General features: G+C 40.9%; 2 protein-coding genes across 2 annotated transcripts in view; both read right to left on the bottom strand.

The window, feature by feature from the left end:
- The window catches only part of LOC131128344 (AP-1 complex subunit beta-1), a 117350-nt gene that overhangs the window by 64118 nt on the left and 27179 nt on the right, over nt 1–26053 (bottom strand). The gene's annotated exons all lie outside the window — the stretch shown is intronic.
- The window catches only part of emid1 (EMI domain containing 1), a 64715-nt gene that overhangs the window by 12954 nt on the left and 25708 nt on the right, over nt 1–26053 (bottom strand). Inside the window, exons 4-9 of the mRNA XM_058069706.2 lie at nt 4537–4626; nt 4364–4425; nt 4139–4271; nt 2124–2168; nt 1938–2045; nt 180–275 (exon numbers count right to left, since the gene is read on the bottom strand). Of these exons, the coding sequence (XP_057925689.2) occupies nt 180–275; nt 1938–2045; nt 2124–2168; nt 4139–4271; nt 4364–4425; nt 4537–4626 (534 nt within the window). The remainder of the gene's footprint in view (nt 1–179; nt 276–1937; nt 2046–2123; nt 2169–4138; nt 4272–4363; nt 4426–4536; nt 4627–26053) is intronic.

Raw genomic sequence — 26053 nt, 5'->3', positions numbered from 1 at the left:
TTCTAATGCTTTTAAACTTACTTTTTAAATATTTTACAATGGTGGCAGTTTGAGCTTAGAATTTAGTTTTCCCAGCAGAATGCATTTGACTTAGTAGCTTTCACTGTAATAGTGTTTTGGTAGAGTTAAAGTAGAAGTTATCTCATTGTGTGAGTGTTTGGTGTTTGTTAGGGTCTTACTGTCTGGTTCTGGAATGCGGGCACTCGCAGGAGCAGGTGGGCCTGGGGGACCTGGTAGACCTCTCTCTCCTGGGAGTCCTGGTGGACCACGCGGGCCTGACAGGACAAAAGACAGAATAAACATTGTAATCTTTCATTAAAAAACACCATAGAAGTGCATGATTGTGCCAATGTCTTGCAGTGGTGTGTGTGTTTTTAGATGAATCCAGTTAGAAAGACTGTGAATCATAGACTTTAACCCGACTGGCTTTGTTTATCTGTAATTAACATGAGGAAGGTTCTTAATGAAAGTCAAATAAGCACAATTAATCTTTGCAATAAACGTGTTGCCGGCACTGGTTCATTTTAAACCTCAACATGATGGCATGTGGTGTGATTATAGGAGCTCCATATGGGCCAGTCAGAGAAAATGTACCCCACTCCTGGAACTGGAAACAAGGAAGTACCATAACAACATCTGACCTCAATGTTTGGATTTAAGAAGTAACGTGAACCGGTAAAAAGCCAATTCCGGCTCTTTGTCATGTCCGAAACTCAGCACCTTTCTCTGTACTTGTGGCACCACAGTGGACTACAACTGACAGGCACAGTCTGAGAAATATTACTTTGCAAGGTAGTGGTATTATAACCCTGATTTGACACCCATCTAGGTCATTTTCACTTAAAGTTCCAGCCGAAGCAGCTGTGTTTTGGCTGCTTTGGGAGCAAGGGGACGGGTGCTTCCATGTGTAACAAGGGCTCAAATGACCAGTCTGTGTCATATTGTGGAAAATAATGCTTACCTGGAACAGACATGATGTCTAAAATACATACAACCAAATATGTATTTATTACCCTGATCTATAATGACACACAAGGTCATTTTACTCCCATATTGCCCATGACCGCTGTCTTAAGAAATAAGTGTTTTTGCATTATAATGGAGTCCAGTCATATGTTTATCTTTCTCCTTTAACAGGATAAAATCAGCACAATGACCACAGTACAGCCATGGATACAATATGTAGCACTGGTTGTGGGTGGCTATGAAGTAACGGAGAAAGAAAAACAATAACACAATAGCCACATGGAAATCATAAGGACCTAAGATTTGTGTATGTATAGCTCATATTCATTTAAGGTTGAATTCAAATGGCGCTCCACAGAGAATAAGGAGGTTTTATTGTTCAATGTCTGGTCAGAACACGGGTCATATGGCATTTTAGAGGCCTTCATGATCCAAAGCAGAGAAATAACAGTGTGTGTCGTGAGCAGATGTTACGACACACACACACACACACACACACACACACACACACACACACCCACCCCTATTTGCTTTATTATCATTCAAGTCACAGCTGCATGTGGATTTACTTTTTCCTACAGTTGATTTATTCGAGTTCTGAATACATACAGCAGGTTTATTCCTCTGTTTATACTGTGATTGGTGGCCACGAGCAGCAACAGCACGTGCTGGTAGTTGAGTTGACTTTAGAAGTGTACTCTCGAGACTTTTGCTGTCGACTAAAAAAACATTACTCAAAACAATCAATTCAAATAAACAACCAAATTCAGAGAGATAGAAAGTGCTTGGAATGTTCTGCTGGTTGCAACTGGAGCATCTTTTTAAGTTGACCAAGTGATTTAAGTGAAAAACAAACACTCCAAAGCCGGATATCATGGTTTTGTCTTGTTGTGTCCATAAGTGTTTAGTTAACAGCGAGGTGAACAGAAAGTGGAAAAAGTGTGTGTATGCTCTGTAAGCTGCTGTTTTACCTGCAGGTCCTGGGGTTCCCTTTGATCCAGGAGCTCCGCTTGGGCCCCTTACCCCTGCCTCACCCCGAGGCCCACTGGGACCTGGCAACCCTCGAGATCCTGGTTTCCCTGATAAGAGGAGATAATAATCACTAAACATTTAACTGAATTATGTGACTTAACTAATCAACTATGAGACTATTTTACCATCTCTGCCTGGAATACCATCGCTCCCCTTTTCACCCCGAGGACCTGGAATGGAAGAATTTACATAACTTTAATTGCGTTAATATTGATTATCTTTGTGTAATGTGCACTGCAGAAGCTCAGTGGAGAACAATGCTGATATGGTTTATGGAGATGGTGCTAAGGAACCTTAAAAGAACATGTGGCCTTGTCCCTGTCTAACAAAAAATAGGTGCAGTCAAACCTTGTTGGCATATACCCCGGTTTTTGAATTATTTAGTTGTGGTTGGACATTTTAATTTTCAGATCAATAAACACATTTAAAACTTATTTTAAACTTGTTATTATTAAAGAAGACTCCGGCTTCCTCACACATTCCAAAAAACCTGCTAGGTTAATTGGCGACTCCAAATTGTCCATAGGTATGAATGTGAGTGTGAATTGTTGTTTGTCTATATGTGCCCTGTGATTGGCTGGCGACCAGTCCAGGGTGTACCCAGCCTCTTGCCTGAAGTCAGCTGGGATAGGCTCCAGCACCCCCGCGACCCTCGTGAGGATAAGCGGTAGAAAATGAATGAATGAATGAATTATTAAGGGAGGGAAAAAATGCAAACATGGCCCTCTGTGAAAAGTGATTGACTCCTAAACCAAATAACTGGTCGGGCCACCCATAGCAGCAACAACTGCAATCAAGTGTTTGTGATAACTTGCAATGAGTCTCTTACAGCGCTGTGGAGGAATTCTGGTCCACTCATCTTTGCAGCATTGTTGTAGTTCAGGTTTTTCCAGCATGAACCGCCTTTTTAAGATCATGCCACAGCATCTTAATAGGATTCAGGTCAGGACTTTGACTAGGACACTTAGAAGTGTTCATTGTTTATCTTCAGCCATTCAGAAGTGGATCTGAATGGCGTGTTTTGGATCATTGTCCTGCTGCAGAATTCAATTTGGTTTCAGCTTGGGGTCATGAACAGATGGCCAGACATTCTCCTTCAAGATTTTTTGGTCGGCAGCAGAATTCATGGTTCCATTTATCACACCAAGTCAGTGCCAGACCATCACACAACCACCACATTTTACTTTTGGTATGATCTTTTTTCTGAAATGTGGCGTAACTTTTATGCCAGATGTAATGGGACACACAACTTCAAACTTCATCAACTTCAACTTCATCAGACCCACAGAGTATTTTCCCAAAGGTCTTTGGGATCATCAAGATGTTCTCTGGAAAAATTGCGATGAGCCTTAATGTTCTCTTTCTTCAGCAGTGGTCTTCATCTTGGAACTTTGCTATGCAGGCCGTTTTTTTGCCCAGTGTCTTTCTGATGGTGGAGTCATGAATGTTGACCTTAAGTGAGGCCTGAAGTTCTTTGGATGCTATTGTGGGGTCTTTTGTGACCTCTTGGAGGAGTCGTCGCTCCTCTCTTGGTTGGGGTCATTTTGGTGGGCCGGTCATTCCTGGAAGGTTCACCACTGTTTCATGTTCTTGCCATTTGTGGACAATGGCTCTCGATGTGGTTCGCTGGAGTCCCAAAGCTTTAGAAATGGCTTTGTAACATTTTCCAGACTGAGCTCAATTCATTTTCACTTTTCCACACAAGGCCATTGAGGCATTGATTTTTCCTTTCCCTTAATAATACAATTAATATTTGTGTTCAGTTGTATTGTCATTGACTAATATTTACATTTGTGTCAGTGTGTCACTTTTTTTCCATTAATGTGGTAGTGATGTAAACTTTTTTTGCAGCAGTGAGTGCTGGGCTCAATTCCAGGAAAGCAGAGGTGAGGTCTTGGCCTTGCATACAGCCACAAAGCTCTGGTGAGTGTGTACCTCAAATGACTCTCAGACTGGAGGAAATGAGTGTATATGTGCAGAGGAGGAAATGGGATATGTAATAAGTGCATAAGTGAGCAGGTAGACAGGGTAGAAAAAGAGCTTTAAATTTTACAATTATGAAAAGTCTGAACTGCGCCTAATCCAAATAGTACGTATTTAACATTCCAAGTATTCATAGCTGATTGCATGCTACGCTCACCAGCAGGTCCCTGCTCACCGGGAGCGCCCTGAGCAGGAGCGATTCCCATCAATAAGGCAGCCTCCGGTGCAACTCCTCCTTTGGACAGAGGGTAGTGTTGTGTTATGGACGGCAAAGCAGCGAGTCCTTGAACCTGGAGATGGAAGCCATGAAAACAAAGTATGTGATGAAATGTATTGTTTGTAAGATTTTAGTCGCTATTGGTGGTAGCATGAGTACAACAACCTTAGCTTCCAGTGAACTCAGCCTGTCATTCATTGCTGTAATTCGACTGCAGTTAAGACAGTCTGGAAAACAGAGCATTGGTGTTTGCATCCACAGGAGACTTACATCAAAGTATACGTACTTTAATGCCTACTACAGTACTAACTACTGTAGTAATAAATAGCAGTTCTTACTCGAAAGGGGCTCTCCTGTGCGTGCAGGAGGGCGACGCAATGTGGACGGTTTTCTTATTGCCTCCTGAGCCACCTGCTGCTTCCCTGCATCTGTGGAAGAGAAACAGAAAGAAAGATCTAACTTCCAGTCATTTAAAGTCCTAATGTAGTCCAATTTGGGGGTTTTGTCAAGGCATTGAATTGATCGCAACTGGACTTTAAACCTGTCATTTCAATCCTGGTAACCCATGAAGACAGAGTTAGACAAGCCAACCCATACCCAGAAAAACAACCTGGTGTATGCTGTCCAGTTCAACACTGATTTTTACATTAAGGAAACCAGCTGAGCAGATACATGTCACTATGACAATTGACGTACCCCTTGTGGTACGCATACCACAGTTTCGGAACCTAGGTTCTAAGACAACCTCAGGTGTTCCGGGTGTGCCCAGCCGGGAAAAGGCCCCAGGGCAGACCTAGGACACGCTGGAGGGATTATGTCTCACAGCTGGCCTGGGAACGCCTTGGTGTCCTCCTGGTGGAGCTGGAGGAAGTCTGGGCTTCCCTACTGAGACTGCCACCCCTGCGACTCAGACCCAGATAAGCGGAGAAAAATGGATGAATGGATGGATGCCTTTTAACAAAGGCGGTTAATAGAAGAATATACACAGGCAGTTTGGTGAAGTCTTTTTGAATTTACATTCAATTTTTGAATTTACATTAAAAAAGGTAGACTGCCCAATACTCTTGTCCAGTATATTATTGCTGTTTTTGCCATGAACTTTTTACACTTGCTTGTATCGTGAATACATGTAAAGGTTTCATGATGGCATGTCTATTTCCATCATTTTCCATCAGCTTTGACCTTGCAGGGTCCAGTGATGTCTGGGCATGAAGTTCACTGATTCAACCTCACAGTCAACCTTTACAGTCAATAACGGTTTGGAAAAAAAAATGAGTGTTTTTCACTTCCAACTGTGATGAGCTACAGATCACCCACTTCACATGACGTGTCAACACTGCCAGTTTTTTGTCTGTGCCACTTCTGAAAGAGACAAAAGTGCACGCTCTGCATCTTTGCCAAGTTTTCCTTTCGTATTGTTACTTGTGGAGTAGAAAATTGGGAAGCGATGGGAGAGCGAGCGTGGAAACAATAAGTTGCCTGTGCAAAGACAATGGGCTTGTATTCTGTGCTGCTTTCATTTTATGAAGTGTGGAAGTTTGTGTCTCTGAGTTGTGGATGTTTTCAGTGGACTCCTTTGTGTGGATCTGCGCAGCCCAGGTAGTCCTGCTTCCAAACAAGTGGTCGAGCTGAGCACCTCATTAGGCACCAGGAAGCATTTCCTTCCATTCTGTGACCAGCAGCCATCGACACTAAAAACAGATATGAGTTGGAGCAGAGCAAAGGTTATGTTCCTTAACTTATTGTTGTGTCTTATTTCCCAGTACTGTATCTCCAGTCAGAAGACAGAAATGAGGACTGACTGTCCCAAAGAAAAATAAACATTTGGGAACTTAAGACAGGAAAGCAGCCTTGAGTGATTACATAAAAAAACTGGGTGATGGTGGTATGAAAAGTACACAAAGAATACGGTTTGTGGTAAACTGAGACTGCGCCAATAATTCCTCTTCCTCAAAACCTGCTTATGATTTCAGTGTTTTGGCTTGTGGGTATTTCAGAGAGGATTATGGGTAAAGATGGATTTCAGAAGCATAAGGCTTGTCTATAATGTGGAAAACCTCCTTCATGTTTAGATAACAATGTAAACCTTGTCGCAGTCGAGGCAGTTAATGTGCTCAGCATTCTGCCGTAGAGAAAGTGGTGGGTTTATGTGCAAGAGGAGGCTGGCTTTAATTATCAAATTTGGGCTCTGGATAGGAAGTCTTGCTATCACTCTCCTTCAAAGAGTACTTCCTCTCCTTCTAGAGTTAGAGACTAAATCCCCTCACCCACACATTGGGTATTGTGCCAGCTATAAGCCGGATTTGGCCTAAGGACAACCGTCTCCTACATACTGCTCTTTCACAATCACCCACTGTATTTTTTAGCGCTAATGTGAAATAAAGCTTCTGTGTGACTTCAAAGGGAAGCAAGGACCACTTTGAGGTTTCATGTGAGATGCAACACTAGTAACAACATCATCACGTTTAATAGATACTAGCCCCTGATGTATAGCTCCCAGTGGGCTAATTGCCCCAGCATGGAGGTCAAATAAACGTGTGAACATATTTGACCTCTTGCCCCCATGTTGCACTGGGTCCTAATCAGTGACTCAGTTAGGCCTATTCATTAAAAAAAAAAAAAAAAAAAACGCCCCGCTGAGAGTTCAGTGGGCCACAGGCCAACATTGGCTGACAGTGGCTCTGGTGGGTTTTATCCTACTCTACTGCACATGCTCTCTTTTGTCATTTGTTTGCAAACACTCTCTGAATCATCTGTTCCCCTGCTGCTGCAATCACCTCATGTGAGGAACGAGTGAAGGTCAACGTGAATCCAATATGAGCACATCATAGCCTGTACTGTATATTGTATCATATAGTTGTAGACACAACACGCTGATTTTAGCACATATTTCCTACAGCCTCATTTGTCAAACCTCAGTGGGCCTATTAAAAAGTCATGCATGTGTTTGCCTTACATCATGCCTGTACTGGAGGGTGAAGGTCAAATGGAGCGGTGAAGCCGCTAGCCAAATACTCACTAATAGGCTTGCCAAGGCACACATCAGATGGACCTTCAGTGCAATATTTTTCTCTTCTTTGCATTCCTCACTGCTTTGTTAAATGAAAAATATAGATGATGACCTTGTCAACTTCTGATGCTGTTATAATGTCTGCATGTTCAATTGCATACTGAACTGATCAGGATGGGACTGACTTTCCAGAGTTTCCAGATGAATCCTACTACTTTAGATTTGTGATTGATCCCAATGTGGGGTGCAGTATGTGGACACACTAGGAAATGTGAGCAGCAGTTTATTAATGCCAATCTTCACTAAAGACTAGCCAAAACTGTTAATTTGTTACATTTGTGTTTACATTTACATTTACTGTTGTGTAATGTTTTGTTGATGTTGTTTCACATAATTAGATTAGAGCTTGTCTAACTGAATGGGTCTTTTTTTATATTTAATATATTTTTTTCTAACTTTAACCTATACATAAAGTCATATAAATAATAAAAAAAATAATAAATAATATAGAAGTTAATATTACACATTTGGTAATGGATTGGATTTAAGCAAGTAATGGATTTAAGCAACAACAACAAAATCTGAGGAACCAGTTGGGAGCCAAAAGAACCTGGTCATTTTAGGAATCCAAGCAAAAAGAACCAGCTCCCTTAAAAGAAACAAAACCTTCCATCACTAATTAGTGTCACTCCGTTTGCATTAGTAGGCTATTTTTCTGGTTTACATAGGACAACGAACCGATGGGCAGTGCCATTATGATTCTGGGGCCATGGACAGTTACATGCTGCAAAAGTAACTCAAACTGTGTGAATACATTATGATTAATGTATAATGATTTCATGACAAAATTGTAAGTGTGGCCTTTGCGCAGTAGAAATACAGCATTCAACAGTAAAAAAACTTGATCAAGATTGGGGCATGAAAATGCAGACAACAGTAGTTGTACAAGTTCCTAAAATATAGAGTAGACAAGTAATGTGTTGTACAAATTGTAGTTGTGTCATTTTATGGCAACTCCCCCCAACGTGTACATGAATTAGAGGTGTTCTTTAAGTTTAAAGCCACTTATGTGAAACTAAAATACACAAAAAGCTTCTTCTTCTTTCTCTTTGGGCTTCTCCCTTCAGGGGTCGCCACAGCAAATCTCCTCCATCCAACCACGTCTTCTGCATCTGTCTCTCTCACACCAACTACCCTCATGTCCTCCTTCACTACATCCATAAACCTCCTCTTTGGTCTTCTTCTACACGTCCGACCTGGTAGTTCTAAAGGCAGCATCCTTCTACCAATATATTCACTATCCCTCCTCTGGACATGTCCCAACCATCTCAGTCTGGCCGATAAAGTACTTTATCTCCAAGGCCTCTAACATGTAATGTCCCTCTGATGTACTCGTTCCTGATCCTATCCATCCTGGTCGCTCCCAATGAGAACCTCATCTCTGCTACCTCCTGTTCTGCTTCCTGTCTTTTCCTCAGTGGCACTGTCTCTAGACCAAACAACATTCTGGTCTCACCACAGTTTTGTATACTAAATATACTTTATATTTTGTATACTAAAATTCACAAAAGCTATGAGTACTTAAGCTAAGACATCAGTTTGCCCTGCCGACCATGCATGAAGAGAGCTCACACTCTGCTGCTCCCTAACACACTTGATCCCCAAAACCCACCTCGCCATGTTTGTTTTTTTTCGTATATTAAACAATATGCACACTTTTTCTAATACACCCCTCAAAAGTGCAGGGATATGAGACTATGTTAGTGATAAAAATGCTGCAGTTCTTAACTTGTATTGATAGTTTTCCTAAAAGTTTGGACATGGCAAGACAGAGATTGTAAGAAGGGTAAAGCAGGACCAACACACACACACACACACACCCACCCACACGTCACAGTCAGCAGACACAGCAGAGTGTAAAGGTCCTGATCCATCTCTGTCTGGTCAATTAGCTGAGCTCAGCGCTGCAGCATCATTAGTGGGCGCTGTGGGTGTTTGTCTCTGTCTCTGTACAGCCTCTGACACGATGAATAGCGCTGCTGCGGCGAGTACACACCCACATACACACACTAATCATAGAGAGCACAAATCCCCCCAACTAGGTCGAGCCAGGCTGAACAAAGTGGCTACTCAGTCATTACATTTGTATGCTGAGAGGGGAACCTTTCTATTGGCGGTTATCAAAGAGAAAAAAAGTCTAATTAATTATGCTTCATTCATTTCAATGATGCTTATCAACAATTGTTCCAACTTTGTTCAGAAAGTTTGACAAATATTTGTCCTTTTTAGGCGTGGCTTTGAAATAAAAACCTCAAGATGTGATATCACCAAGTTTCCTCTTTGGAGATGCTTTACCGTGACCATGACTTGCTTGATTGTGGCTCTTGCTGCCTTCAATTTTATCTTACGTGGAAAGCATGCTTTGCTGGATTGAGATCAGCTGGGTTACTTGAACATTGAAGAATATTCAATTGATCTTCCTTATCAATATTTGGATTGATCTGCCTGCCACTAATGGTCAGATCCCCGTCTCTTGAATCTTGACCTGCCTCCTCCACTATTAGAAGTGTATGTGTATTCCCTACTGCACATTCTGCCACGACTGTCCTATGCACAGGTTGTTGCTTTATTTACATCCTCGCTCCGCACCCACTCACGTGATATTTTGACCCTTGCAACATGCACCGTACATTGTCTTCAGTAAAACAAAATCCAAACTGGAATTTCTGTGAATATCCCCAGTTATTTGTACATTATCTGAACGATTCTGAATCGACATTCATTCATTTTCTGCCGCTTATCCTCACTATGGTTGAGGGCGTGCTGGAGCCTATCCCAGCTGTCTTTCAGCGAGAGTCCGGGTACGCCCTGGACTGGTCGCCAGCCAATCACAGGGCACATATAGACAAACAACCATTCACACTCACATTAATACCTATGGACAATTCGGAGTCACCAATTAACCTAGCATGTTTTTGGAATGTGGGAGGAAACCAGAGTACCCGGAAAAACCCACGCATGCACGGGGAGAACATGCAAACTCCACACAGAGATGCCTGAGGGTGGAATCGAACTCGGGTCTCTGAGCTGTGTGGCTTGCACACTAAACACTCCATCGCCGTGCAGCCTGTATCAATATTCATGAAGGAAAATTATAGATTTATTCTATTCTACATTCTATATTCTACAGAATATTCTTGAGCTCTGTTGATGCTGTGAAGGTTGTTTTTTTTCACCAAGGAAATTATTATATTATATTATTATTATATCCACTTTTCGTATCTGACTGCAATATGTTTTGATCGAAAAGAAATGGAAAGAGTGTACAAAAGTGCATGCTTTTCACTTGCTTAAAGACAAAAGTGAAGGCAGCAAGACCATCTGCAGGGAGGGACATTGGTAAGCTATGCATAAAACGGCTATAATTGCTGACTGGTAAATGCCATATATCTCGTTAACAGCTTAAATTAAAGAGACTCTACATGTTGGTTGTTTTTTGTACAAAAGCCAAATAATAACAACCCTGTCCCAGTCAAAATACTTCTGGACATCATTTACATGGTACCAACTCCCCTCCTTCATCACTACAGTATCAAACAGACGTGTCAATAGCTTACACCTCATCAGGCTTACGGCTCTGTTCATTGCAGACCTGCATCTGAACTTGAGTGTTTATTGTGGTTTCCCATGGTTACGCCTTTGCTTTATTAGGTGATTGACTTCGAGTGTGGGACACACTTCATCATTTCCTTCCGCTACAATTGCTAGTCTGCCTCCCCTACTTTCAGTCAGAGAAAAAGGTGCAGCCCACACACTGGACAAGTTTCAGTGTAATTACAGGTGATCAGTGGAAGTGTGGTCACATAATTGACCCGTGAGGAAAATGTGAAGTTAAGCTAAGGAGGTACCTTATGTTTAAATTGTGTTTGAAAACAAGTGCATGGAGGCAACCATGTCTGCATCTGCTCTACTTTAGAAGTGTAGAGGAGGTGTTGCAAAAGAACCCATGCATTAGCCTCCAGGACCCTGAGGTGAGAGCGCTCAGGGTCAGAAAAGTCCCCAACTCCAGCACACACATCTCACCTCATCAACACTTGGACCAAAGCAGAGTCTGCTCACAAGGACGGTTACGGATAGGCAGGATAGACATCGTTATGGTAGAACTAGAATGGGATGGGAGTCAGTACAAGTGTGGATGGCTGTCTTTTGCATTTATAAACATAGTAAACATTGTAAAGATAACAGTATTAGTAGGTATTCATTCAATAATAAGCAATATTGTACCTCTGTATGTACATGTACTCACAGTCACACCTACTACTACGACTACTATCCACTGAAAATGACTCAACAAGCAGCCATTATTGTCAACGTATCTGGCAACTACCAAGATAATTGTGTCTTGCCTATACTGTCAAGCATGGTGGTGGTAGTCTCATGATCTGGGGCTGCACGAGTGCTGCCAGAAGGGAAACATGAATTCCAACATGTATTGTGACGCTGTGAAGTATAATAAAATAATTGCTGAAATGTGAAGGGTAGATACTCACCCTTGTAAGATACTACAGTTAGATGTAAGTTTGTACTACACATATTAAAATCATTCACTACTAACTACAATACAGTTCAGCCCATTACATCAACAGAATGTCAAAATATAAGAAAGCTGGACACATTTGCTTCTCTTTTCTTAGAATGTTGAGGACGGGACTCTCAAGTTCTTCCACATCAAACTCATCCGAACTTCCCCACAAAGTTGGAACCATGAAGATTGGATAAAAAGGCGTCCACACTGTGCTGGGTTAGAAAATAGTTACATCCAGATGGGAACGGATCACTGGGCACAATAAACAGACAATCGTGACATATCATACTATAGAAGAAGAAAGAATGCATGTTCTTAAATCTATATTTAAATCTATTTTTATAAAAAAAAAATCTATATTTACCACTTTTCAAGGCTCGTCTAGACTTACGACAAAGTGGAATTACTTCTGCAAGTCATTTTGGAGTATAAGACACCAAAATATTAGGAGAATGTCGACTGAGGTAGTTTGAAATATTCTGATATATACAGACTGATGTTACTGTGGCCTATTGATCAAATGAGTCTCACTGCATCAGTTCTCACGTGTGTCCAGATGTACTCAAGCACACACACCCTGTAATCTCACAGGAAGGAGGAGGTTTCCTCGCCTCGCCCCAGACAGATCTGTCTGTACCTCACCTTCCTTCACTCACTCTCTCCCCCTTCCCTAGAGCTGTTTTTCCAACACATGCCTTTAGTGATGCTGACGACACTGACAGGGTTTCAGTCTGCCCCCATCCCCAACTCTTCCAACAGCAGTCGCTGGTGTGTAATTACAGAGCAGCACCAGGCCCGGTGGTCAGACTGTTGGGGTGACTGCTGACAGGCATGCTTGCTTGGCCTACAGACATAAGCTACCTTTGGTACTCGACTGTGGGGTCGGTAGACCCTCTGTGCACATGATGCCTTCAATCAACCTACCGCCGAATTCTGCCACTTCGTCAGAACAGCATTTCATCATGATAAACCAACCAAAAGAGACAAACAAGAATACCTGCAAGAAATACTAATTACGGGAAAAAAATTGAGGTCCGTAATCACTCACCACCTTCACCTCTAATTACGAAGCAGATTGTCCAGCCTTCATGCTTTCTTAACTACTTAACTGCAACCAACAGCAGCACTGTTTGTTTCAACTATGTAGTTTGCTGCTAGTTTTTCTGCTCAGTATGACACTGGCATTCAACATTCAGAGATAGGCTTCCCCATTCTTCAATTGTATTTCTGCATTGCCTCAGCTGTGTTTATTTATTGGACTGCGTCAATGTTGTGATGTTTTATCCGGCAGAGCCTCTGCAGGTTATATTTCTTCGAAACAGCATTTATTTTGTCCAAAGTAAACACATATTTTGAGTCCAATCTCTGTAAAAAGTCAAATTTTTACAGAGACGAGCACTTTAGTTAAATGGAATGGTTGACTGATTGACTGATTATTTGGCTGATGATTGACGGGCCAAATGAAAAGCTTTGACGGCTCGGATGTGGCTTGCAGCCTTCCTATTGAGGACATCGGCTGTGTACATTTTCTCCACACAAACCCAAGAATTTTAAGTGAACTAATTGCACTTGCTCCTGTCAGTGTAATGGAAATCATTTGCTCAGTGCCATGCAAGCAAACAAGAGTGTGGTTTTGAGTAAAGTGGCTAAAATTAGGAGTGGGCACATCTGTAGAATTGCAGTTTCAATGTGGTGTGATGGGCAGCACAACAAACCCGTTCAGAAGTCTTTAAACATTCCCTACACTTGGAAACAGCAGATGTCTAATAAAAGTGTGCAACAACGCAGCGAGACAAACAAAGACGTCTGGTGAATCCCTCCCTGATGCTCTTGATTGACCCTTAACGGAAGCTTAAAGTTTCAAAGAAGCTTACTCTGCGCCCCGTCAAATGATGCAAAACCCATTTTCCCCCTCATGGTAACCAGGAAAAGCAACAAAAACAAGAAACCACACACTCCTCTCTCTGCTCTTGGTTTGGCGTGGCAGGGAGGAGGCTGTCGTGTGTGCGACCTCTCTATTTAAAACACCCCCGACGGAGTGCGGCCTCGACTCTAGCGTCACCATAACGCTGCCCCAGCTGGCCCACATGCAACTGATCAAAAAATAACACAGGCCAGAATGGACTCTCCAACATAAACGCCCAAAAACAATAATGTTTTTGCTGTTGAAATACTATATAGGCTGCACTGATCTACACTTTGGGGTTAAGATAATTAACTCTACAAACTAGAGTTGATGTAGCAGGTTTGGTTTTCATAGTTCTTCATGGTTTCATAGATTCTGCCATCTGGAAACACACACTTTGGCTGTGAGGCTTGATGGTGAAAGAAACAAAAACAGTCTGGAAATCTTACAGGTGGTGATCAGGCCAAATGTTCAACCAAAAAAAATACTCAGCTACCTTATTTAGAAGCAGATATATTGCACAATTCTCTGATTTCAAATAGCAGTATTTACAATTTACCCAACTGCTCTTTTAAAACAACATTTTATGTTTTTTCTGGTCTTTTTAAGGCAGAAGTAAATTATTTGAAGCCTTTTTTTATACTTGTGCTACTTGTGTGTTTTACAACTCTCCATTTATTTGACAGCTGTACTTGTAGATTTTAATCATATCACAAATTCTAGACGCTATCTTTGCCAATCATATCATTCACCGTGTGTAATAAAAAAAGAAAATGTCAAAAGTTTAAAACTATAAAAACACAAGCCAATATTAAAAGTAGTTAAGGTAGTAAAAAATAACAAAATCGTTTTAATAGCTTGTGATAAGTTGTTTCCAAAGCAGCCTTAGATTACTGACTTTAGTCATCTTTATTACCGGTGGACCAGCCAGGACACCTGTCATGTTGTTGTAGCTTGGTCGATGCTAATGTAGAGTTCCTTTACAGTAATAATTGTCATAAGTCATGGCTCGGGTGTGACCCCAGGATGCAGAGAGCAGGACCAAAAGTGCAGATAAAAAGGTATTTTCTTTATTACTAATGGCTTTGAAGCAGCGGGATAACGGCAATTTGCCAAAAGGAACAAAAGATAGGTAATGAACCAGCAAACGGAAGGAGAGGGAGAAATAGGAAACAGGTGTGGAAGGTAGGAAACTGAAACGAGGCAAGACAGGAAATGAGTACCAAACTAAGAGCATACTAGGGGAAACTAAGTAAGAAAAGGAACAAAGGAAGTAGTGGCAAAATAAGAGCGTAGACACAGGAACAGAGGAAAAGAGGAAAAATAAGAAAGCTGTCATGAGGGGGTGAAGCCCATCGTGACAATAATGCCTCTTTCACTCGCTCTGCCAAACATAGCCTGGTGAAGATGCCCATATACCCTGTGGTTGATTTTGGTGATGTCATCTAATAAATGGGGTGCCCTGAACAGACCACCATTCAGCCATTCCTTTTACCTACGCCTTTCTCAAACCATCATTGTAATCTTTACAAACTGATAGGCTGGCCTCCGTCCGCACACTGTGACTTCATTACTGCCTTTGACTTGTCTATAACACTTTTCAAGAAAAAAAACACCTCAATACCTCACCAACCTTGTGCACCTTTCCCATAACAACTATCACCTGAGATCCAGTGACATCATTATGCTGTCTCTTCCAAAAGCCCGCATTGTCTTTGGCCAAAATTCCTTCAGTTTCGCTGCAGCGAGTGACTGGAACCCCCTTCAACACTCCCTTAAACTTTCAGCTCTTCCATCACTCCACCTGTTTAAACAGAATGTGCAACGGTCCCTAGCTGACTGTTGTAAGTGTTGAGTCCTTCTGGTTTTGATAGACTTTAGCATTTAGGTATTTTGTTTTGTTTTACTTCAATGTTTTTTGTCCTCAATGATCATATGGCTATATTGTGGATTTCTGTATATGTTTTGTTTTTACTTTATGCTGGGTCTTCTTGCCGGCTCGTCATTGTAAATGAGAAACTGTTCTCAATTGATACCTGGTTAAAGCGGTCCTCTTATGCTTCACTTTTTCACCTCTCAGATGTTGTTATAATGTTGTATTCTCGTGTTAAACAATGCCAAAGATAATATGAGATAATGAGGTTTTCACATTCGGAAGTGAGCTCTGAATGACTTTTTTCTAACATGGAGTTCTACTGACATCAATGCGATCCAGACTTCCTCATATGGGCTGCAAATTGCCTGCAATCAGTAAAAGCAGATCTACATATGCATTCGGAAATCCTCTGAAGCGCTTTGAGAGTGTGGCCAATCACAGCGGAGTAGCCGTACCTGTGCCCCGCTCCGCTTTTACTCATGTTTTAACTGTGTATTAACGAATGAATATTGTATTTTGGTGTGTCTTCTACTCTGTTTACTTGCTTTATTCAACTCCATTCTTCTGTAAAGTATCTTTGAGTATTTTGAAAAGCGCTATACAAATAAAATGTATTATTATTAAAAATGTATTAGAGGTACGGACCGTTTGGGTCGGAAGCAGGGAGTCATTGGAAGAATCTGGAAGATCTAGAAAGCTTTCTGTGCGGGTTATCATGTGTAGTTGTTCTATAGGACTAAAAAAAAAAACACTAAAAATGAGCTTAATAGGTCCCCTTCAAATAAAGTTTTATAAAAAATGTTGATGCAGGGGGACCACTTTGATACAACAAAACATCCAAATCTCTGCATAGTGCAATTCTTTTGAGGCCATACAAGCAAATGCAAATACAACAATCTTTTTCTAAAAGAAATATTTACCAAAATTAAACTCAATATTGGATGTGAATGCGCAGTATGTTGCATAAATTGCGTTGTTATTATATTTACAAGATTGGGAAGCCATAAATATCCAAACAATGGGCTACAAAGACTAATCAACAAAAAGATATGATATACAGCTGCTCTGTGCTGAATTCCTGGGCAACAGACCATTTACGCTGCCCTCCTTAATTATTTCACATAAGTTGACAAGTGCTTGAGTTGTGTGTCCTCAGCTGCAGCCAAGCAGAGCATGACCTAATCCACAAACCTTCAACTGAACGCGGCCCATGTCCTCTTCTATATACACACTCAGCAAGTAGTGAGGGAATCCTTCGCCCTCACTGTTTGAAGGCTGTGTCCGCTCCAACAAAGTTTATTAGTCCAAGGCTGTTCTGAATACTTACAATGGCGCTTCTTGGCCATGGCGGCCACATGTGATTTCCTCCGGTGGTGTGATATGTGTAACTGCATGTAGACATCAGACTAAGGGGCTTTCATTAAGATATGTTTTCCATAGCCGCCCATGTAAATGATAAAAACAGTTCAATCCCTGCAGATAAATCCATGGCAACCAAACACAAAAGGGCTTGTAGAACACATACTTTGTTATAGTGACTGCAGGTGTCCCTCTGGACTCTGGAGCCATGACGTGATCGCCAAAGTGCAGTCATTTCATCTCGTTAGGACTGTATTGTGCTATAGCAAACCATAAACATGCCTCACTCCACAGCATTGCTTTCTCCTGATGAACTTCTCTGGAACATCATTGTCCAATTCCTGCACCACTATTAATGACTGGATATGTCATATGTCATTTACCGCTGGGACATCTCATATAACACCCAAATTCTTCCATGTTCCCTTGGATCATCCTCGTGGGGCGTTATAGGGCCCTGCTCTGGGGTTTGTCTGGAAGACACTCTCTGAAATAGCTGTCAAACTGAATTTGTCTGCTTATTAAATGATGACCCCCATTTCTGTCAATAATACTGACATAGACCTAAAATGAGTTACTCATTTGTCATTTCTTTCAAAAGGAAAATGTTTTCTGGCAATCAAAAAAAAAGAATAGCAAAGAGATAGACTGTAATTATATGCTAAATATTAGGAATGAGTCAGATACTTGTTATGAACGACAACGAATAATGCATTTTTGCAGATTGTGAGTATGTATAGTTGTCAATCATCTGTATCTGTAAGGGAAACCCTGGATTTGTATACTGTTCATTGGGTAATGTATTCAGTAGTCACTCTTCCTGCTCTGTGATTGGCCAGTCACACACTGCGACCGCTCCTGTAGCGATCCAGAAGTGTCGGTGTTGTGTTTTATGTGTGCAGCGGTTCTAAGCCGCAGTACTTCCAAGTGTGTGCGGTCTAGTTGCATAAACATGGCCAAAATTTGAGCCACGCCCACTTTTGAGCTATGCACCCATTTCTGGACAAACTGTGCCCACTTCTTGTTTATGCCCCGCCCATTCCGAGTACAGATACTGGTACAGATAAGTTAGATGGGTGAACAGATACAGATATCATCCCCGGTAAGTATAATAGTATGAAACACAAAAGACATAAAATGGATGATACGTTTAGTTGAATGTAATATTCTTAAATATTGAGTTTGAAGAGGCCCTGTGACCAGTCCAGGCTGTAGTACATAAGTACATCCTCAATGGCTTTAAGTTGGCACCCAAATACGTAGCGTAGATTTAAGACATACAGTACTCATTATGCAAATGAATCAATGCAATGCTGGCAAAGTAGGTTGCTGATATACTCACTGAAGCTCCTGATAATGATGCTTTCATTATAAAGGTATGAAGAACAGAACGCATAGCTGTCTGCATGTGGGTGTATCAAGAGTCCTTTGTTGTGTGTGTTTTTTTTTTAAAGCCGTTTACTGTCTATTGTGCATACAGCTTAGTACAGAGCTTGGTGTTTGATTCTGACAGCTCCTGTTCTTTCCCCAAATAGAAAACTCACTTAAGAGTATGAAACAACATGTCAGAAAACCACACCACTTGCTAAGAATAGTAGCGGGCATGCGACTATAGAAGATCAGAGACACTGAATAACATGTAATCTACGTACCACACATGGATTAACTGGCAAAACAGTGCTGGTGTGCCAGGATCAACATTTCTCCGTCAATATTCTTGTAGTGACTTAATTTAATGAGTCTAGTAGTCAACAGTATTGGGACAGCTGGTCGTCTCCTGGATGTGAAAACTAAAGACAATAGCTTTGCAGCTGTAACAGCTTCCACCTTTTAACGAAGACTTTCTACAAGATTTTGTGTGTAATTGGAATTTTTGTTCTTAGGTCAGAGGTCGTGAAGGGTCAGAGGGCCTAGTCTATATCATCTATTAAAAGGTTGAGGGGTCATTCTCATGAAAAGGGTACCAGAAGCATGACATAGCAAGCAAAATGTAAAGTTATTTTGTAAACAATCTGCAGATTAAAATAAAGTATCACATCATCTTGCACGTAACACAGAGCGAGTGGAGGGACCTCATTTCAAACTCTGTGCGAGGCTCAACATTTGTTCTTTAAGCCTTGCTATTTTAAACACACTTCACCATGATGTAAAAAAAAACAGTTGCCCAAAGTTTATTGATTGGAAAAAATAGATCGCTAGAAAGCCTGTAGGTAACATGTATCCTGAACATTTTGTCATAGTTCTGATTTTGAATTAGTGTCCCTTCAGTTATTGTTTCAATTTTCCTGAAAAACTGAAGTCAGGTAGAAGTCAGCTCATTTACATATAGTCTTCTGCAATTCAATTTTAGTGTTCAATTTTAGATCACGTTAAAGGGGACCTAATATGCTTTTTCCACTTTTCTGATATATAAATGTAGTTAGAATGTTGTATTATCATGTTAAACGATGCCAAAGTTTCAAATAATGAGGTTTGCGCATTTGGATGTGAGCCCTGAAAGATAAAAACGCTCTGTTTCAAAAGGCGTGGTAAAACTGCCCCTTTGTGATGTCAGAGAGGGGCGGACTTCCTTATATATAAACTCTCTGCCCTCCCCCAAGCGCTGCTCCTCTGTTTACTTGCTATCAATGCCTTGTATGGGTAAGCCTAATTTGTTTCCAATTCCTAAAGACGCCACCATCAGGCACAAGTGGTTGGAGTTCCTGATTCCCTACCAGCAGAAGAAATGCATTTTAATCTGTCACACTGGACTGTTTTGGGAACATGGCCATGTTAGAGGATATTATATTCAAGATAAAATAAGCTTGATGAAGTAACCTTCTTCAAAGTGTTTCTTAGGATTAGTGTGTTTCTTAGGATTATTTTTGTTGGTTCATTCATTCATTCATTTTCTACCGCTTTTCCTCACGAGGCTCGCAGGGGGTGCTGGAGCCTATCCCAGCTGGGCGAGAGGCGGGGTACACCCTGGACTGGTTGCCAGCCAATCACAGGGCACATATAGACAAACAACCATTCACACTCACATTCATACTTATGGACAATTTGGAGTCACCAATTAACCTAGCATGTTTTTGGAATGTGGGAGGAAACCAGAGTACCCGGAGAAAACCCATGCATGCACGGGGAGAACATGCAAACTCCACAGAGAGATGGCCAAGGGTGGAATTGAACCCTGATCTCCCAGCTGTGAGGTCTGCGTGCTAACCACTTGACCGCCGTCCCGCCCTATTTTTGTTGGTTATCCTGCTAAATTATTTTGGAGATCTGAGAACTCAAAGCTTTTTACTCCGTTACTTATCTGTGTGCACCTGTCCAAACAAACAATTACAATGAGGGAGTGCAAAATTAAACATTTGCAAGTTACAGTAAACAGCCATTTGATTCTATTGCATTACTAACATGACACGCTATACTGCTCATGTCAGACCGAGGGTGTACACACAGATGGACATTCGTACCGTGCCATGATTCCTCCGCTCTCAGTAGCCAATTGGATACTTCGGTTCAGGGTCTGTGAATATTTTTGGCTCTTTGACTTGAGTTTTTTGTGCCATAACCCTCTAAAAAGTTTCAAAAGACTGCCATACTACATTACTTATGCAACTCAACAATCCCACCATGTTGAAAGAGAGAAAGTCCTTTTGCCTTTGCCATCAAGAACTTGTGACAGTGCGATTACTGACAGAAATTGACATTGATTTTGGCCTTTGAAGGGTGAGGTCTTTGATCAACTACAATATATGAATAAATGTTTCCCTTATTTGATGGTCCATTGCTGTAGGTTTAACTTATTAAGGCTGTGCTATAGACTAGTGAATTTTGAAGATATGACACCAGCAATAACAGTGTATATCTAACCTCATTTGGCGATGAGGATATCTGATATCTGTTCTGCTTCCACTACCATAAACCGTGCCATGCATGAGGAAAAAAAACAAAATTTGAACTGGGTCACCACGTGGTGCGAATCCAGCCTTAAATGTTTATGGCTAGCTTTTATACAGAATTAGCATACGTGTGCAAGTGCACAGCCACACAAAAAGCCCACATGAGTATATGTAGAGAGTAAATGAGAGTGTGACGCTGAGCTCAATCTAATCCCTGAGTGAATGGCGTGCTGTGTGCCAGCATTCCTGTGTGTCTTTTTAAGGCTTTCTGAGGGATTAGACCCCACTTACTTCCAGGGGGCCGCAGGGTGGGATCAAAGCTGACTTGACTTTTTTGGGCTCAGCTCGTGTAATGTTGAGCCGGCTGCTCAGGTGGACACCGTGGAACAAAACACCACGGCCAAAACGTGACACGGTGACACAGGTCACGCACACCTGGTGGGGGTCAAACCTGCACTAATCCTGCACAGCGCTCACTCTCTATCTACCAATGGATGGTGGGCTGTAGGTTTTAGTGGCATGCTGGACCTTGCATTGAAGACGTTACACAAATACGAATGACAAATGAGAAAGATTTTGATCATGGTTGCTTCTGTTCCTCAGGAATGTCTCAATCTGGTCCTCATTCTTCTCGTTGGTGCAACACTGACATTATAAGCACTAAACTAGCAAAAACACAAATCTGCGGTGATTTCAGAACAATTTGTGGATCAGCATAATACGTGACCTTTAACCCATCAGAACAGACAAGCCAACACAAAGCCAACACAAAGGAAGTGGAGGTAAATCTTCCCACAATCAGGAGCTGTGTGTGACGGATGACACTAATTATCCAAATTTGGGAAGCTATCTGTAGCACCTCAATGTTAATGACAAGCACTTAACCCAACAAGTGTAAATCCAGGTTCCCCCCCAGGAAATAAAATTGACATCCAGTGGATTTCAGCTCAGCAATGTGCAGATAAACATCATCATGACAGGCTTGGGCTCGCAAACAAAAAAAAGCTCCAATCTTCCAGGTTATCTTTATGCTCCTCTTCCTATTCTTCATTGTACCAGCACATGACAAAGGCTATCTGCCTTGACAGCCGCTTGTACGCACATACACGTCCTGTTTAATCGACATGTTCTAAATCTGCTTTTCCTGCTACCCAAACCCAACATGACGCCACCCTGTGTCTGGTAAATGTTTCTCCAGCAAGAACTTCTGTCTCCTGTCTGCATCATCTGACAGATGCAAGCAAAGTAGGTCTTCATGCATGTAGGGACTTGGTGTGTTTGTGTTTTGCGCTGCTGGAGATAAGTATGCAAGCTCTCTGTGCTCAACAAAGGGATGATAAAGTCACAATTACTGACACTGGGGATGGATGTGTGGGGGATGAGGGTCACGGATTGTTCTGTCATGCACCCATCTGGCAAAAGCAATGAAAAGAAAAGAAAATCTTTAGACAGACTAATCAGTCTTGTTTCGTAATTATCTTTCCTGACATTCTATTCGGGATTACAAAGTACACTTTACATTGTTGCACAATTTGGTGTTCAATTGTTTAATTTGTCTGAGATGTATACAAATAAAATCCAAAAATTTAAATAACTTTTTCAAAAAATGACTTAATAATGAGTAGCTACATCATTCTTGAGTCATAATTACATAAAATCCACATTTTGCCAAGATTTTGACGTTTGATCAGCTGATGAACATCCTACTTTAGTTTCATGGTTGTATAATAATGATATATCAGTAAACAATATCAATACATTATTTACTCTTTGTTTTTTGTCTCACTCCCTCTCAGAACCTCCTTAAGATCAAACTGTAAATATTGTACTGTGTAAGGAATAAATGGTTCCTTTCCTGCTTTCCAAATTGTAGTGATCCTGTAAATGCAAGGTATTTTTAGTCACTAAAATCATGTCTCATTATATCAGGTTAAAAGATTAAGAGAGAAAAAAGCAGGAACAGTTATTTCTCACATGGAGATAAAATGAAATTTGTCTTTTACTGATTACATCCAAAAATGACGTCCAAAAAATGATGAATAATAGAAAAATTAATGGAGGCCAAACATTAAAATCAACAGTGGTTTCCCTCAGGGTGTTTTCTGTTTTAAAATGAGATTTATGAGCTGAGGAAGGAGTGCTCCTTGTTGTAAAGCAGATGTAGGCATTTTTTGGCTCATTTTTTGGCAAACACACGCAGGTCTTGGCGATATGTTGTCTGTCCCCTCCCTCACGCCTTTTTGACGTTCTGCTTGATTTGCCAATGGGAGGATGCTGTTCCACAATTGAAGGAACCAAAGCTCCTCACGAGTTTATGACACAGAATTACTCTTAAAAAACGAGGGCTCCAAATCCTTGTCTTTGAACAGAATCATTGGGAAAAACTGCAAGGGAGTAAAGACAACAGACACGAAGAGATGAGATATAGGAAGGAAGTGTTCTCACTCCCTTCATCTTCATCACACTCAGACCATCAGACCAAAATATTATCAGTAGAACATGCCTACAGTCGGCTATGTGAAGACATACACACCAGGATGAAAGAACACACACACAGGGAGGGTAGGCTGCCTTGAAGAGGAGTGAAAGCAGATTCACTTGGATGAGCAGTGGAGCAGGGAAACAGATGAAAACTTATTCGAGCCGTCAGCGACTCCTCAGTGCAGACAAACAACAGGCCAGATGAGAGGCTAACAACTGCAGCATCAATCATGTTGCTCCTGTCAGGTAATAATACAGAGTGTGATCACGGGTGCATTTCCATGAGTGTTCAACAACCCCGTAGGTCTACAGCCGGGCCTGGTGTGGTGTGCTTACAGAAGAACACAAGCTTCCCCTTGCCTTCGTACTCCATTCTGGCATCCACATCACATCTACAACAACAACAGTCGTCTCTACACTCCGTCACACACACACACACACACACACACACACACAGTATGAGAAAATGCTGATGGAGACAAAGAAGAAGTCCAAGACAAACGCCATCGTAGACCCATGCAGCATCCTGAATTTTCCTGTAGATTCCAAAGCCACAAGATTTTTACCTCAGATGGAGGAAAGACCCATAATTTCTGGTGTATAAGCTGATACTTTTTCCTTAAATCTTGAGACCTCTGGTTTATATAGCAGTGTAGCTCATTTATGAATATGTTCAAATCTTGTGACTAATCGTTGGAAGACTGTGGCACTTTTGAGTCAGTGAGGAAACGGTAGCTCTTTCTTCACGAGCTGTAAGTTAACTCATAACAAGCTTGTCCACCCATTGGAAGTCGCAGGAGGTCATTACTCAATATAACAGTCTGACTCACAATGTAATCTTATAAAGAATGCTAAATTCATCACACAGCAACTTAACACCCAAAAGGTATCCAAAAAATGAATTGGGTGGCAGGCCACACAGAGAAGCAGATCACATACATGTATGTATGCAAGCAGAGAAATTGTAACATTTGGGGGTGTTTGATGCCTTGCTCAAGGGCAACGCAGTAAATAAATATTGCAATTCCTTTAATCTACAGCGGAACTTGATCTTGTACCCCCCAACCTGAGCTACTGCTGTCATTATTTTGTACAACAAAAGTTAAACCAACAAATCTAATCAACCATCATCACTTAACAAGTTCCAAGGCATTACCAATGCTTGTTTTTATGTAAAATCATGATTAAAAAAAAAAAAGAAAATCATTTGTGTTGATTAATTATTTTACTGCTTCCGTCCATAAAATAAATTCTAAATGAACTTGGTTAAAAAGTGTCATTTGCATGCAAAAAATATCATTTGTAAGCATTTAGCAGCTGAGACATGCAAATGGATTTTTGATTTCACTATTATTGCATCAGTAGAAGAATAATTTAGGGTTCAGTGAATTTAGTCAGGGAAATGAAAATAAATAATCTTTACTATTTCATAAAGTATAAAGAGAAGCTCTAGCCTTTTGAGGATTCCCCGGTCTAAATCATGTTCATTCACCTCCCATGTCAAGAGGCTTGCCATAATTCATCTGAGGAAGTGGCCAGTGGATTGGGTGCAGCACACGAACACATCCAGACACAGAACATGTGGACTGTCTTACTAAATATCCTTGCAGCTAGAGTGCATGCTCAAAGTGAATGGGGGCAAAACCAGCAGAGCTTCAGCAGGAATTTGCTGCTGTGGTAGAAACCAGATGGATGTGTCCCCTTCAGGCAACTCCAAAATACTGTCTGACAGTTATTAAAACAGGCTACCAAGTAAGTTTCACCATCTAAAATACACAACAATAAGAACTGTATTCATTTAGGTGACTCTTTCTGTTTTATGTGTTCATATTAAATGACAATACAAGACGAGACAATACGAGATATTCGGCCCACAAGAACAAGAGTCATAAAACAATGCAAATACATTTCAAATATGTTTTTAAATGTTGCCAGCTTTTTTCCATAATTTGGAACAAAAACTAAAAATGTTAAAGTTAAAATAATGACTGCAGTTGTAGTTGCTACTACTAATCATTTATGCTGATGTGTAGTTACAGAATGTAAAACAGATTGCAGGTTGCAGTAGATTAGTTTTACATTTATATTAAAATAACTACAATTCCCATAATGCGTAGCGTGCCGATTTCATCAGTGCCGAGTGATCCGGGGCCCATTAAATATTAACACTGTTTAGATTTAATTGATCATATTAATTTGTTTTCAATAATGAATCAAATCCACTCACAGTTTAACAAGTAAACAAGCTAAAACCTGAATAAAGTTTAATAAATAATAATATGAAATAATAAAATGTGATCATCACAAAGATTTTTATTAAAGCTATCTCAATTTTGGCTAATAATTCATGGAACAAATCAAGCAAGAAAAAATTTAAAGGCTTAATGTAAAGCGTTAAAACATGCTACAAAAGCGTCAGAACATAAAGTCAAGATGTCTTATTAAGAAGAGTTAATATTATATATGACTCCCATGATCTTGGAGGACGCTATCCATACGTCCCAGCATTGACTTTAATACGTATATAATAACTAATCATGTGGAATGGCAAAAAAAATCAGACTTGCACGACACCCAGACGTCATAAAAATTGGAATAACCGTTTTGGCAAAAGCACAAATCAGAGGAAATACAGCCAGAATAGGTGCAGATTCTCAAAGATCTAAAAGTTTTTCTGCATGGATTATTGTGTGTAGCTGCTCTATAGGAGACCACAGCTCAATTCAAATTAAGCAATATACAAATACAAAT

This window comes from Doryrhamphus excisus, linkage group LG3 (genome assembly GCF_037039965.1).
Source record: "Doryrhamphus excisus strain RoL-2023G ecotype Guam linkage group LG3, RoL_Dexc_Guam_v1.1, whole genome shotgun sequence".
In the NCBI taxonomy this organism is placed as follows: domain Eukaryota; kingdom Metazoa; phylum Chordata; class Actinopteri; order Syngnathiformes; family Syngnathidae; genus Doryrhamphus; species Doryrhamphus excisus.
Note: the sequence above shows the minus strand (reverse complement) of the source record. Positions and strands in the feature narration are given on the sequence as shown.